General features: G+C 38.4%; 1 protein-coding gene across 2 annotated transcripts in view; it reads left to right on the top strand.

Annotated features, from left to right (window-relative positions):
* Positions 1-14,972, top strand: part of GRID2 (glutamate ionotropic receptor delta type subunit 2) — a 680,288-nt gene that overhangs the window by 572,820 nt on the left and 92,496 nt on the right. For both annotated transcript variants that reach the window (XM_062493839.1, XM_062493838.1), the window contains one exon: positions 7,190-7,328. In XM_062493839.1, coding sequence (XP_062349823.1) covers positions 7,190-7,328 — 139 coding nt within the window. The remainder of the gene's footprint in view (positions 1-7,189; positions 7,329-14,972) is intronic.

The following is a 14,972-nucleotide window of genomic DNA, read 5'->3' as shown; positions in this document are numbered from 1 at the left end:
ACACAACAGTAGCAAACGGACGATTTTCGGAGGGAGTTTTCAAGATGTGAAATGGAGCTTGGAGGTGATTGCTGGACAGCAATAACAGAGTGTAACAAGGTAGCATGGTGTTCTCTCTTTCAGATTGGAACTGGCTTGTGCCTGGCCTCCTTGGTAGGAGGTTGAGGGAAGCCTACATCTGCCTCCACAAGGTTAGCTGGCTTCCAGAGCTGCTGATAAGGATCTTTAGCATGTATAAGATGCAGCTTCCCAAGCTCCTTCACAGATTTCAGATAACTAGGAATGATTTGAAATCAGCCTGAAGGAGAGGAATTATAGTTTCAGATTTTCTGCCTGTCACCTAAAGGGGAGAAATAAATGAGGGGAGCTTTTTTAGTGCATCATTGCTTCCCTTCTGGGAGTGCAATGAGGGCAGTGCTTCCCACCCAGCTGAACGAAAACAATCTTCCAGGGAGAAAATGTAATGAGATTAGTCAGGGGATCATTACACTAACAACAACAAATGGCAAGAGTAAGTGATTGTTTTGTTCAGAAATAAGACATTAAGGGGGGAAAAATTAATCAGAACACCAAAAGACAAAGTGAACGCATTCTTTAACTGCCTATAGACCAGCAGGAGAAATCTGAATAATAAACAAGAACAGTTAGACTCAGAAATGTAGAATTTATCTTCAAGGAGTTTCTGAAATCTAGTAGGAACACTTGGAAATACTGAAAGTCAGATGGACAAGGTGGGCAAAAGTGGAAGAAGGTGTCATTACGTCAAAATTGCATTAGGTATTTCAGAGGCTGAGAACTTGGAAAGGGCTGGTATTGTTTCTTTTTCTTTGACTGTGTGCTAATGGCTGGAGCACAAATAAGATGGGATACAGTGACTGCTGCAGGCCACCAAATCCTACTGGAGTGGAGGGTGGTTGGCTCCTGTAGAGAACCTCTGTAATGCATAAGGGAAAATGTGAGGTGTAAGAGGGGCAGTCAGGCTGAGTGATGTGCGTTTTAAGCCTCCAGCTGCCCATGCTGAAGTATCTGGAATGCACATGTAGAGCGTATTGAAAGGAAAAGCAACACTGATTGCCCCAGTGTTAAATGCTGCAAACTTCATAGAAAAAATGACATGGGGTGAAAGTGTACACAGAGGTGAGGCAGAGCTCAGAATAGGAAGGAAGGTGCTAAAAGCTTTTTTAGGAGATATAGGAATTTTAATGGTATTGGTGCATTAGGTGAAGGCGGTAGTATTCAAAATTGTTATGCCAGAAAGGCAATAAATATTTCTCTTCTGTCCTTGTGAAAAAAAGCAAATTAAATACTTTCTGTGTAGTGGAGGTTAAATAGTAGCTACTACCAAAACAGAGTTTCAAATCAGCAAATTCAAACAAGTTTCACCCAAGTATTTATGAGAGTTTTCTGTGTAGCTTCCAAGATTTCTATTTGCTGACTTGAGTCTTAGAACACTGGGCAAGTTTTAGAAAGATGACACAAAAAAATTATTGTAAACCTAAAGACCAAACTGAACCTGCAATACAAGTTGTATTTCCATCTTAATATCTGGATGTAAAAAGATGAAAAACTTAACTAATATAAACAGACACTTAACAATTTCAGAAGATACAACTCTTAAAAAAGACTACACATGACTTTTGCTATTATATTACAGGAGAAGTTTATCTTTGGGATTTGATGGAAACTTTATAATCATTGTCGTAAATCTAAAAAAAATGGGTCCCTTCCAATCCTACTACTTCCAATGTACTCAAAGAACAATTCCTAATATATTTGGAGTATTTTCACAGTATAGTAATAGTATATAGATGCTGTGCTCTCTCTTTGCAAAGTACCGACCTGGAGAGCTCTTTAATGTGCGAAGCAAAATATCTGAATATCTCTTTTCATATATATATATATATATATATATATGTATATATATATATTTTTTTTTAATCACTACATTTTAATACAAAGCAAATGGTACAGGAGGAACAGGTGGTGTGGTGAGTAAAAACTATAGCTGGCTCTCAAACTTCTCCACACCTCATAAGATCTGGCTGCCAGCCCTGCCTCATGATTAGTTCCTTCTCCACTCCCAAACCCCTGCAATCTGCCAATATGTGCAAGGATAGGGAATTCAGCCACTGATTTACAAGCTTATTTGGAAGGTATTAGAAATTCAAGCAGTTGTATTCTCCTGTAGAATAATTCATCGTGCCTGCTGTGGCCAATGGGTGTTAACTTCAGCACAAAATGGAATATTACAAGCTTAAGGCATGCCAACTTAAATGTTATGGACGAATACATGCAAAGTCCAAGGAAGAATGGAGAAGGATAGATGAAAAAAATGAAAATAAGGGAAGAAAAATTCATGATGAGAGATTTCCTGATAACTTCCAAGCTGCATTTACTTCACAGCTGGTAGAAATAAGTATATGCTTCATTGACTGTAAAATATTTTTTTGTCCTATACTGAAATGAACATTTCCAATTGAAAGTGGGAGAGATTTTATATTACCAAGAAAGTTTTTAACAGAACAATAGCAATAGCTAATGCTCTGAAAGGTTCTGCCTTTGAAGAGCTCTGCTTTGCAGTTTTGCAAAGATCACAGGGCTCAGTCAAACTTTAAGTTTTGTTTCTTGTGGCAAAACAAAAAAAAACGGAAATATAAAATGCCTCTTCCTCTTTGTTAATACAAACCACTTCCCTTACATGCACTCTTTATTAATGTCCCTTTCACAAGGAAAAGAGAAGATATACATTGATCCAAACTGTTTGCAACAGGCATCTGCACTTCTTTATTTATGGAAATTGCAGATTCACAGCATAATTGATGTGACTGTTCTAACAGGCTAAAGGCTAAACTGCACCAGCTCCCAAGTCCTTTGTGCATTTTACCAAAGGCCAGTAATTCAATGAATGTGGGCAGAATTTTTGTAAGAAAAAGCGGAATCAAAATCTGTCCCCAGATAACCCACCCTATTATTTCTTCACCTTTCTTTTCCAAGCACAGTTGAGATTCTCGCTTTTAATTTTGATAGCATTACAATTCCTCAACAAAACAGTCACAATTAACATATTTTTCATGGTTCTTTAAATTATCTGGAAAACTCCTTACACAGAAACTCAGCTCACTGCAGTTTTTCTTCAGGCAAACAATTGACAAATCCCTGAGAATGAGGTGTTTGGAAGAGCCTGTGCATTTTGAATTCTTCAAATGTAGTCCAGAATTTTAAAATACCAAGATCTTACCAGGCTGGGATCCCGAATTTCCCTATTTTGCCTGTTTGTCCTGTGTTTTCATTCCTCTTTCTTGCCTGTGATTTTTGATGTGAAGAAACCTTTAAACTGAATGCAAATGGAATTTTTTTTTATTAAAAATGGGTATGGTAATTGTATACTTTCACGTTTTATCTTCTAAGTTGGGTTTTATCCTAATATTTAATTCTGTCATAATTATGCATTATATTGTTTGTATTATCGAGAAAATTCATTATTTTTCCTGTCTTCTATTTAGCTTGAAGCACTTTGAAAGGAACGGGAATAAACAGAAATTTATAAGATAAGTTGCACTCTAAACCTGTCATCTGAAGTAGGCCAGTATTAAAATGGTCTAGGATTGATGAAGGAGAGCTGCAGTAGATGAGAGTGGGAGGACTAAAAGTAATTTCTTTTACTGTGACTTCAACAGTAATTCAACTTTTTCAGAAAACTCCCAATAAGAGAGATTTTTCTCGTTCAGTTTACTCTGGAAAATATCTTTCCCTTCCTGCACATGTAATCTTAAAATTTTAAAGGTAGATTAGATTTTTCTAGTGATTTTAACACCCATCACATGTCAGATGAACTATACTGGGAACTGTAGCCACAACGTAGGTGATATACAGGTAGTGGAATTTTGTGCTGCATTATACCCTACTATGGGTGTATTGGAAAGGCCACAATAAATGATACTAAAGCCTCTGTATTCCTTTGAGTTCTGTCTCTTAAGGTGACAGAGCAACTCCAGGACTGCTGTCTTCTATGATTTCCATTTGTTTCATGAGTGGACTCAGTACTTTTAAGCGCTGCTCATCATACCCCAACTGGTGCTGGTATTTTTACTGTAACCACTACCAGTGTGCTGACCTCCCCTGATGGATTTTGCTATAGGACCAAGGTGTCGTAGAACAGACTTTTCTCTGGTCATCAACCTGTGTCTGCATTGCCCAGGTGGCCCCTTTGCCATTAGGGGTTGCTAAGCTTTGCTGGTATTATGCAAGAGACAACAGCAGGCCAAGATTTGTTCCATGTTATTGGCTCCCTCCTGCTTTGTGCCACGTGTCCTGTGTATAACCTCTTGTAAGAAGAACATGTCATGACCCATGAAAATGTCAACGCTCCTGAAACTCATCCTAGATCTTGGAAAGCAGAGCTCAGGGAGGTTTGCATGTCTGTCCCTCCTGCACACTAATTTAAAGTTGAGAATAGTGTCTTTTAGGTCTGTAGCTCTCTGTCGTGGTAATGTTAATGGAAAAGCAGTGATTGTTGCTCTCCTGGGTGACTTGGCACTCTTCTGCACTGAGAAAATGTGGATTGGAACCAAAAAAAACTTCAGAAAGTTTTATCCTGAGAAACAAAATTGGGGAGAATGAAGAGGTTTCCTGAGGTGAACTGTCATGGTGCAGGAAGTGTTTTAGCGAAGAGTACAATGGAACAAGACTGTATCTTGTAATGGAACAAGACATTAAGTCTCCTAATATATGCCAAAGGAATGATGCTATGGCAGTAAAAGATCTTCTTTGATTTTTGTTTCTTTTCTTCTTTTACTGGGAAAGGTGGAGTACCCTGCCTGTAAAAAGAAAAAAACAGTCATGCACCTATGCAGTTGTGGTGTCAGCCCTGCTTTAGAAGTGATGGTTTAGGAAGCCTCAGTGCAAGAATGGTTAGAGGAGCAAGGAATTATTTTGATATATGTTTATTGTACATGTACTTCAATACAAGCTTTTTCCCCAGGCTTCATTTATTGACTGCTGGTATACAAGGAACAACTGTGAATTAGGAACAAGGCTTCACAAACACCTGGATGAAATAAAAGCGCTTGGGCTAACCAGCATCCATGGGTTTTAATGTCTATTTTTAACATGGGAAGGAAAAGGAAAAAGTAATAATGAATAGTGGGGACAACCTTACTGAAGTATGGGAAAGTTGTATGGAGAGTAGGGAATGCTGTGGCTGAGGGATTGAAAGTGGCTTTCATGTTCACTTGATGCACAGAATCCTCACTTGAACCAGAAGGCAGGTGTATGAGTTTCAAAGGTCCTCTCCCTTCTGACATCTAATTTCAAGTCAAAAATGTGAGAATTTAGGAGTTTTACTCATTAAGCTGAAAAATGGAAATGAAAGGCTATCCAAAATATCATTGGGTTATTCTCAATCACACCAGCCATTTCAATTAAGTGTGAAGATTATCTGCAGGGGTTGGCACCTGAAAATTAAAAGGACAAACAGCCTTTTCTGAAAAATTAATGTAGTTGCTCTTTTCATTTAATTAAAAAATCATTTTAAAATTGAGTATTTCAAAGACATTGCAAAAACTGTTGTAAAGTAGAAATACTCTATTAAAAATAATTTCAAATTTCTGAAGCAGAGGAACCCAGATCTGCAGATGTTGAAGTTAGTGTTCATCTTTGATAATCCTTAGACTGAAACATTATGTCCCAATGTGATCAGTGGATTCTTATTTCAGACTATTACATGGCATCTTGGAAATAAAAGAAAACTTGTTTCCAGCTGTTTAGGTCTAACAGATTTTGTCTGTCATTTCTGGAATTCTCAAAAGGCAAGGGATTCCAGTGTTTATATACCAAAAGTATAAAGGAATGGAGTCAGTTATTATTTCACATATGGGACAATTCCACTTCACTGATGCAGGAAAAAAGTTTCAAATTTGTATGGCAATGTGGAGTTCCTAGTGTTTTGTATAGGTAAGAAAAATTCTGAATAAAGCAGTAAGAAAATCTTTAATAGACAACACTTTTATAAATAAAATATCCGGTTTCTGTATATAAGTGAAAATTATGTGTTATTAGAATGGCAATAATCGTAATTTATACTCCCTTAAAGTTACTTGATGTGAAAACATAAAGGAATTTTTACATAAGTACAAAACAAACTACCTACAGAGGATTGAATTGGTAACAAATTGCTTTTGCAAATCCCAAGCATTGTACCATCATAAGATTTTGCATAGGAGAAAGCTACCTCGAAAATAATATCAGCTTCTCAAATTGCTGAGTGTAGAGAGAGAGGAAAGGGGTGAGCAGCTTGAGCAGTTGACTGTGGGTGTTTGCTGTGTTCACCTATCCCCCCTTTGTTACTTCTGGCTGTGACAAAACATACTGCAGACAAAAGGGGGATTTTAAAAAAATTAACATTTTCCTTCATCTAAAAACCTGAGATTCATATATTTTTTAAACAGAAAGAGCTCTTGCAAATACACCGAGCTGCTGTGCTTTGGGGCAGCTATTTGAACAAAAACTGCTGGTTTTCATGGCTTGCATTACTAGGCTCTTGTCACACAATCAATAGTTTGCAGCTCATCCTGGGAGGCTTAATTGCTGCTCGTGTTCTGTTTACATGGCAGTTGGATTTTGAGGGAAAGCAGCTATAGGAATGCGAAAAAACGTTTTCTTTCTTCTTCAATATGTGTGACTTTTTTTCCTGCATGTCCAAGATCACTTGCAGCAAGTTGTACACATACATATGGTTCTCATGAGCATCTGCCTGCCTACAGAACTGTGAAAAGTAATTGTGTTTTGATGGGATTTTTTGGACTTTATGTTCCCCAGAATGAAAGAAAAACTTAATTAAGGTTTTTAGATAAGATCTCTAAGGAAAGAACATTGTGAGAATTTACTTCAGCTGCTTTTGTTCTGAGATCTAGAAGTCTATTTCCATTACTGGACAAGGCTGGCAGATGAACTACAATTAAAAGCACAATAGCAAAAGAGATGAAACACAGGAATGACAACTGACAGTGTGAGCTTCCTTCAGTGCTTTTTGTTGCATAGAAGGTACACCTCCAAATCCTGCTCAGTTCACTGAAGCACCAGGTTTTAATGAACTGCTTAACACTGTTAACCTTGGGGTCTAGTTATCCTGAGCGATGCACGAGCATTTCTCTGCCAAATGAAAACTCTTGCTTTTCCTTCTTCCCCACAGGAGGAGAGGTTCCATACACAACCCTGGCAACCCGACTGATGATGGGAGCCTGGTGGCTTTTTGCTTTGATTGTCATCTCCTCCTACACGGCCAACCTAGCAGCTTTCCTCACCATCACACGAATTGAGAACTCCATCCAGTAAGTTGATAATGAATGATTCAAGGGAAAGGAGGGTGAACATAAATATACATGTAGAGGGGTATAAATGTTCTACTTAAATGTGAGAACAGGAATAAATTTTTAAGCTCCTGAGAAGTAGTTGGAAAGTTAGAAAAATAACAATATACCACAGACTGTCAGTCTCCCTGGAGGCACTCTGTTTTTAAGATTGGAATTGTTGGCCTCTAGCAGGTGCTTTTCCCTGTGGCAGACATACATATGTATGTTTGCACACATACATATTTTGAAAGAAGCAATTGAGTTTGAGATGACCACACATTATCAGTGTTTGAAATAGGAAAGTATAAATTGTTGCTGTGTTCTCCAGCTCTGCTTTCCATTCAGATGTATTCCACAATACTTACGTTCTGGCATTTCAGTCAGGAAGAACCCAATGCTTCTTCAAAAAACGTATGGGGACCCCAAAGCTGACTTCACCTATTCTTGCCAAGGCAAAGATGTGTTAACAGCAACAAACAGTGACAAACTCACTTGTAGTCATCTTTGTGCCTTCTGCTCCCGGGAGCTTTCTTACTGCATAAGGAGATCATATTTTGTTCTATTTTTTCCATCTATTTCTTCCTTTGCTTCATGCCTCCCAAAAATGAATGTCCTGGTCTTCTCCTGTCCCTTTTTTCGTGGTGAATTCTTTCTGTCACACCTTCCAGTCTTTTTCTGAAGATCACATCATCTTTCCATACCACAGGAATCTTTCTAGGTCTCCTACCCTCTCTCTCTGCCCTTTTGTACTCCAGTATCTGCTCCGTAAGTGAGCTGCATGCTGAGTTATCCTCACTGCCATTGCTCCAGTGATATCCTTCACTTTCAAATGCTCACTTCTGGGTCAAAGAAAATACAGTGAGGCATTAGCTAGCAAAGAACCACAGCTGGCCATTTTTTCATAGCAGGTTAATCTTGAGTCTACAAGTATGTGAAAGAGAGTGACAAAATTACCCTTTCCTATATATACTTCTTGCAAAAATCACAGAGGGACTTTAAAGGAGAGAGGCACATTTCACTATATTTCTTCCTTCAGAAAGGTAAGAACTTAACCTTCAAGTCAGGCTCAATGCTGACCTTAGGGAAAATTCTGTTTTCCCAGTCCAGTCATTGATTCAAATCCTTGACTTGTGTGTAACATCACCTAAAGTCTTCCTGCCTCTAGTTCAGCTGCTTTCAAAATCTCTCTGAAATTCCCCTTGAGACAGCGAGCCACTGTCACAGACTGAACAGGGGAAGCCTTGGCCTCCTGTGAATTCACAGGTCAGGATCAAGCATCACAGCGTGCCAGCAGTCGCTGTGCTTTCACAAAGGTACTTCTCCTCTAGGTGAGGATTTTCAATGTGCTAAAACCAGTCGAGGCTTTCACATAGGCTGGTAAACATCTACAATAGCAGACAAGCTGCACTTGCAGCTGAAGCCCAAGTTGGACCCAAGAGCAGAATCAGTGCTTAACTTTGAGTGTGTGGTTATGTCCTGACTCTTGGGTGATGAAGGTGGAGGGAGAAGTTGGTGCTCCACAGAGCAAATTGCCCAGGCTTTACCAATCCTTACATTCTAAACTGGAATTTTTCTATGGTTGTTATCCTTCCTTTCTGAGGTAACAACCTCACCACTTTCTTCTATTAGAGGGCTTCATATTCTGAGATAGAGATATATAAAACAGACTAAAGTCATGAGAAAATGAGAAAATTACTCTCCTGATACGGTTGTATTACCAAGTTAAATCAAGTTACCATTTTCTTTTCTGTTCTGAATAACAGATTTTGAGATGATGCAATGCTGCCGGGCTATTTTGACACAACCCAACCATTAGACTCTGTAGTTTCAATTATAATCCCTTCAAAATTTGTATGGGAGTAAAATGATTTTCTGTGTCAATGTTTGTCAACATTGATCTTGATATTTTGATGGAATTTGATTTATTTATTTTTTTTAAGTTCTAAAGTTTTAAACTTGAACAAGGACTTTGAAGAAACAAGATGGGAATTTATGCATGCAAAATAAATTATAATGATATATTCACTCATTCAGTTTGTCCTTACAAGAAAGAAATATGCTTCTGCATTCTTCTTTGAAATCACGTCCCTTCTAGTTTTGAAGTAATCCAGAAAAATGTTCAAATTACTGTGACAAATGTCTGATTTTTCTTATGATGTGTAAAAAAGAATAAAATATACCCAAACTATAATTTAATACATCTTCAGATTTTTCTTGCAGTTTATTATGATGTCACTAGAAAAGTGTCAGTGAAATTTTGAGGTTATTATGTACAGCTGGGACTACATTGGTCTTTGTGCTGTATTATTTATGGGCAGAGTCACTGAAAATGTTTTATTCAGTAGAAAATGTTGCAGATGGAAAGCTCCTGGAATGAAAGAACAGACATTTTTCAACAGCACTTTCAGCTCAAAAATGTAGTAATTAGATGTGTTTAGTATCCATTAGGGAATGAAGTTATCTTAACTATGGTGTGGGTATAAAACTTTAGTTTACAAAACTGCCAAAATTGGAACTTAAACCAGCGCATAAGAGAGAGGATGTTTGTTTATCAGGCTGAATTACTGCAAAGTGGAAAACATGTATAAGCAATAAAGAAAAAAGCTGATGCTCCTTTTTTCTTTTTTCTTTCTTTTTTTTTTTTTTTTTTTTAGCCAGAGTTGTACCTTGGGGAGCCTTCAAGGCCAAAATGGAAATGAGTATAAGCATTTTAAAAATAATACAGATTCTGCTAGTAGTGCTTGCCAGCTTTAGACAAGCCAGGAAAAAAGGAAAGAAATTGAAGTTAGTGGGTTTGCACGGATATAAAAAGTAGTAAATAGTTTTTCATTTCGGATTTCCAGCTAGCATCAGATATTACAGTGTGTTGTCATAGGTATGGTCCTTGCGATATCTTTTACAAAGATAGGAGGATTCAAACAGCCCATAGCACATCTCATTTCCATTAAACATTTGGTAGTTACTGCATTTCAGCTTTTGGATATGAAGCTAGTTTGTGTTCAGAACTCTTGCAGCTTCCCCTGCTCAGTTGGTGTGAAGGCTGGGCCATTCTTCCTAGTCAGTGCCTCATGGTATCCAGAGCTCTATTTTGAGTAGCAAAGCATGCAAAATTGTATTAGTCCATCCACTAAGGAGGACCCTTAGAGAAATAAGTGTTCCCTTTCCCTACAGAGTTTCAAAGTAGATCTTTGCTGTATAACCTCACTTGATGGCATTTGTGCTCTGCCTCAATGCTCAATTTGCATCAAATTTTTGCAGTTTTTAAATTAATTTAGAGAAACTAGAAGAAAAATAATGGGTGTTAAATCTGCTTTTCCAGAGAAATGGCTACTCTCAATACCTTTGGGAGTGCAGCTTTTCACCTTCTGCCAACACGCAATATCAAGAGCAGAGGCACTCAAGTTCTAAAGTAGTTCCTGGATGCATCTTTTGTTCACACTTGACCCACATTGCAGATGACATTTAAATCAAGACAGTCAGCATTTCAAATGCCAAAACACTGTGGCAGCAAAGCATAATTTCTATGCATTTTAAATCTTCAGATCACTTTATCAAATGCCACATAAATTAATAGTAATTAGGAGTGGCTTTTCTTAGTAAATGCCAAATAAATTTGGAGGTCCTGAGCTATTTCTAGGAGTGCTCATGTTCTGAATTTCATCACTGACCCAGTGCTGACATTATTATGTTTTATGTTTCCTTTAGGATCAAATTAGAGTCCATTGGCAGAGATTGATTTTATTCAAATTACAGCACTGTTTTTTCTGGATTAGGAGAGGGTGTCACCACCTTCTCATGGGCACAGACATTTTGCAGAAAGGTTGTGGGAGTGGGGTGTACTGAGAAGAAGTCAAAGGATATGCCATTTGAAAGCCTGGTGTTAGGTGGTCTCAAGTTTAATCCACTTCTCAAAAATAGAAGCATTAGAGTTTAGATTGTACATGTTGTGGGGGAAAATGTGTATCTTTTGTCTTCTGTAAAATTAGAAGTTCACATTATGTTCTCCATCTTCTAACAAGTGGGGCTTGTTTGATATGTGAGACCTCTGACTCCAAAAATGGAGGCATAGTGGGAAAGCAGGTCTTTCTTAGCCATTCTTTTCACAACATTTTGCTAAACCATAATTCACTTGAAGCTAAGTCCTTAAAGCTTTATACAGCTCAGTGCAACTGACTACAGGATTTCTGCAAGGGGGCTGCCCATAGCACAGTAATTAGATATTGCCCAATGCATGAACAAACATGAATCTTTTCTTTAACATGGTTCAGCCTGCAAGCAATATTACAGGTTCCTGCCACAGCTCACCTTGACAGCAGCCAAACCCCTTGGCATAATGTGCCCTGTTCCCTAACTCTAAATCTGCTTGTGAATTAATCCTTACTGGCCTAGGGGAAATAAAACAAACAAAAAAACGAACAACCAGACAAATGAGGAAAATACCCACAAAAGCACTGGAAAGCTTTATCTGAATTAGTCATAAATAAAGACTTCAGTGTAGGCCATGACATTGGTTGTTTTTTGCTGAAAATTTAGTAACTCCTTCTTGCAGACAGGTCTATGCAGCACTCAAGTCTAGCACAGCTAGCCTGAATTGATCTATAACCCAGGTTTACAAAGAAATGTTGGTGCCCAAGACTCTGACCTCAGTGGTATTTTATCACCTAAAAAGAAATTCGGTTACTTCTTTATGAAGCTGTCTTTCTGCTTTTCAACATTTTTCTGTGTACTTTTTTGAAACTTTTAGCTGACATAAGTGAACATGTTACCAATTCTGAGTCTAGGACTTGAATTTACAGAAAAAGGTATTCTTTGGAAAAAGAAACCTATCCAAATCCTACTATGTTTTTCTTCTAGCTGGAGGAAGAGGTATTTTTTTAAATTGCAAAGTAACTGATTTGTACTAAGCAAGCCGTTAAATGAAAGTGACCTGACAACTGCTGCCTGATTAAGGTGTAGAATGCTAAACAAGATCAACAAACACTGCAAAATACATCTATCTGTTAATAACTCTTCCTCAAATGACTCGATTCCTCCTCAGAATAGCCCTATTAGCTTAGTTCATTTAGGATAATATTGATGCTGGGATAACATTGGTATTATCCCAGTAATTGCATATGGGGGGGAAAAAAAAACTAATTATCATAAAGGCCTCACATAATATTTTTCCCCACAATGCTGCATGAGTGAAAGACAAAAATATAAGCTGAATGACCTGACTGCATGGTCACTTCCCTAGAAGTAGAATTTGTCTGTATAAAAACTCAGTTAAAGATATCTTACTTTTTAATATTATTTACAACTACATCTGGGTTTTTCATATTTTTAAACTATTTTTATCGTTCATGACCTTATTGCTTCAAAATCAGAAAGTCAAAGAAAAAATGTCTTAAAATGTGAAATTATCATTTGCTTATTCATGCTAATGAGTGCTTTTCTTTGCAGATAGCTCATGTGGGAACTATTGAAAAATTACATTTCACTGTGGGTAATGGAATCAGGATTTGGGCATCAAAGGATCCCTTGCAGGAATTAATTATCTTGACAAATGCTTTTTCCTTATTTTGAGATCTGGTGTGTCAGCTGTGTGGTGAAACTGGGGGACAGTCAGGCTGAGGATTTACATGTCTGCTAAATGCATTTGTCTGAAAAGAGAATGAGTTGTTTAATCCAGGAACACAGGTACAGCAACCAACGTGTAATCTATAAACCAGGCTGGAGGTAAAGCAGTTTTAAGAGTTCTTTCTTTTTAAAGGATCCTCAGTGGTTTAGTAATTCTAGTAGTTAAATAATTCTAGTAGTTCTCTCAAAGTATGTAATTTCTCCTTGTTTTGTTGTACTTTGGTTTTTTTTGTAGCTTCTAGGTTGAGTGTCTCAGCAATAGTCTGCAGAGTTGTGGGTTATTAAGCAAACAGCTTCTGAAGGAGGTCACATATATTATGATCCCATTGTACATGTTTTTGTGAGGGGAGGGAGCCACTGACATGTGATAGAACTTTGCTGTACTTGCAGCTTGTCTGTGCAGCAGTATATACACATGTACACCTCCAAGGCTCCCAAGAGTCTTTCTCACTCCTCAGCATATGGTCAGGTGAACAAGAACTTCGGGTTTACTGCCAACAACAGCATTTAGCACATCCATAGAGTTTACGCTTAGATTTGTCTTGCTTTTTTCCTCTTGTCATCATTTTCCCAGCATGGAATCTCACCTGCGACTGTGAAAAGATGCAAGCAGGGCAGCTGAGAGGCATCCTGCATTTTAGAATAGCACATCTAACAGTGAGGCACTGCAGACTCTGGTCAATGCCAGACGTGGCAACTACAACATGCTTTCCTGAAGGCATTGACATAATTCTTCTCCTTGTTATTTCCCTGCTGGTGGTGCTTTTGTGTGTGATAGCACACTTGCTTCTCAGCCTGTTTGCTTCCCATACCTGACTGTAGCACTCTTCGAGACTAATAGGTCATGTCTTGTGCTGGTTTGCCCTTCTGAAAATAACAAAGTTGCTTTTATAGCCACAAGATATACACAGGAGCTCTTTTTCTTTTGTGCTGTTTTTAACTGATTTGTAGCAGCAGCTACACCTGTCAATTGTACCCTGCTTAGCAACAATATATCCAAAAATGCTTTGTTGCTTGTAGTATTAGAAATTATATGGCTATACAAAGTCTTGTAAAGTAGTGATTGCAATTTTACTAAGTGTTGCCACTAGAAATTGGAGACTGGATAAATGCTTTTTTACACTTTTCTAGTATGACAAATAACAATTACAAGACATGGCAGCATGCATCTTGTGGCAGCTCATTGCCCTGCTGAGCGCTGCCTGTTGATTACAGGAACGTGCTGGCAGCAGTAACAGAATGGATGGACACAGTACGCAGTATTTGTCTAGTGCCTTTCATCAGTGATGCTTTTGACAGATAGACAGACTGTCAGCACTTTGCACACCACTTTGCCTAATGGTAAGGTAAGGAGAAGCTCTCAGCAAGGCCCACTGCTGCCTACCATGGTGTCTTTCTGCAGAGTTGTGCTCAGCCTGGTTGTTGCAGGGTTTTATTCATCCCTAGAGCTTTGTATTTGTCCTTGTGGCTTTCACACCCCATCCCTCCAACCTTTCTAGGCCCATCTGAACTTCAGTGTGTCCTTGAGCAGGTGGCTGATCCCTCCATGTCATGTCATCTGCAAACTTGGCAGGAGGGTGCTTGCTCACCTCCTCCAAGTCATTGGTAAAGACATGTTCCAGGTTAGATCTCTGGGGTACCTGTTAGCAGCCTGCAGGGGAGATATGTCAGGAACGTGACAATCCAACAGGGAATTTATCAAACCTTCTTTCCCACACAGTTCTACCTAATGACTTCCTTTGGATACAAGGGATTTTGTGGGAGGTATATAGGCAGGCTGCTTTTCTAAAGCTAAGGTAAACTATGTCAGTATCTCTAGTCTTGTCCACAAATGAAGTAATTTTAGTGTAGAAGGCGACCAAATTGGTCAGGCATGGCTTAATTTTGGTGAGTCAATGTTGAGCACTGCCAGTCAGCTGCTTCTCCTTCATGTGCGGAGAGGATTCGCTCCATAAGGCTGGACAACCAGCAGTAATTTCACTAATCATCTTTTTTCACTTTCTT

Source organism: Cinclus cinclus, chromosome 5 (assembly GCF_963662255.1).
Source record: "Cinclus cinclus chromosome 5, bCinCin1.1, whole genome shotgun sequence".
NCBI classification, from domain to species: domain Eukaryota; kingdom Metazoa; phylum Chordata; class Aves; order Passeriformes; family Cinclidae; genus Cinclus; species Cinclus cinclus.
The sequence above is the reverse complement of the archived record's forward strand: the minus strand, read 5'-3'. Positions and strand labels throughout refer to the sequence as shown.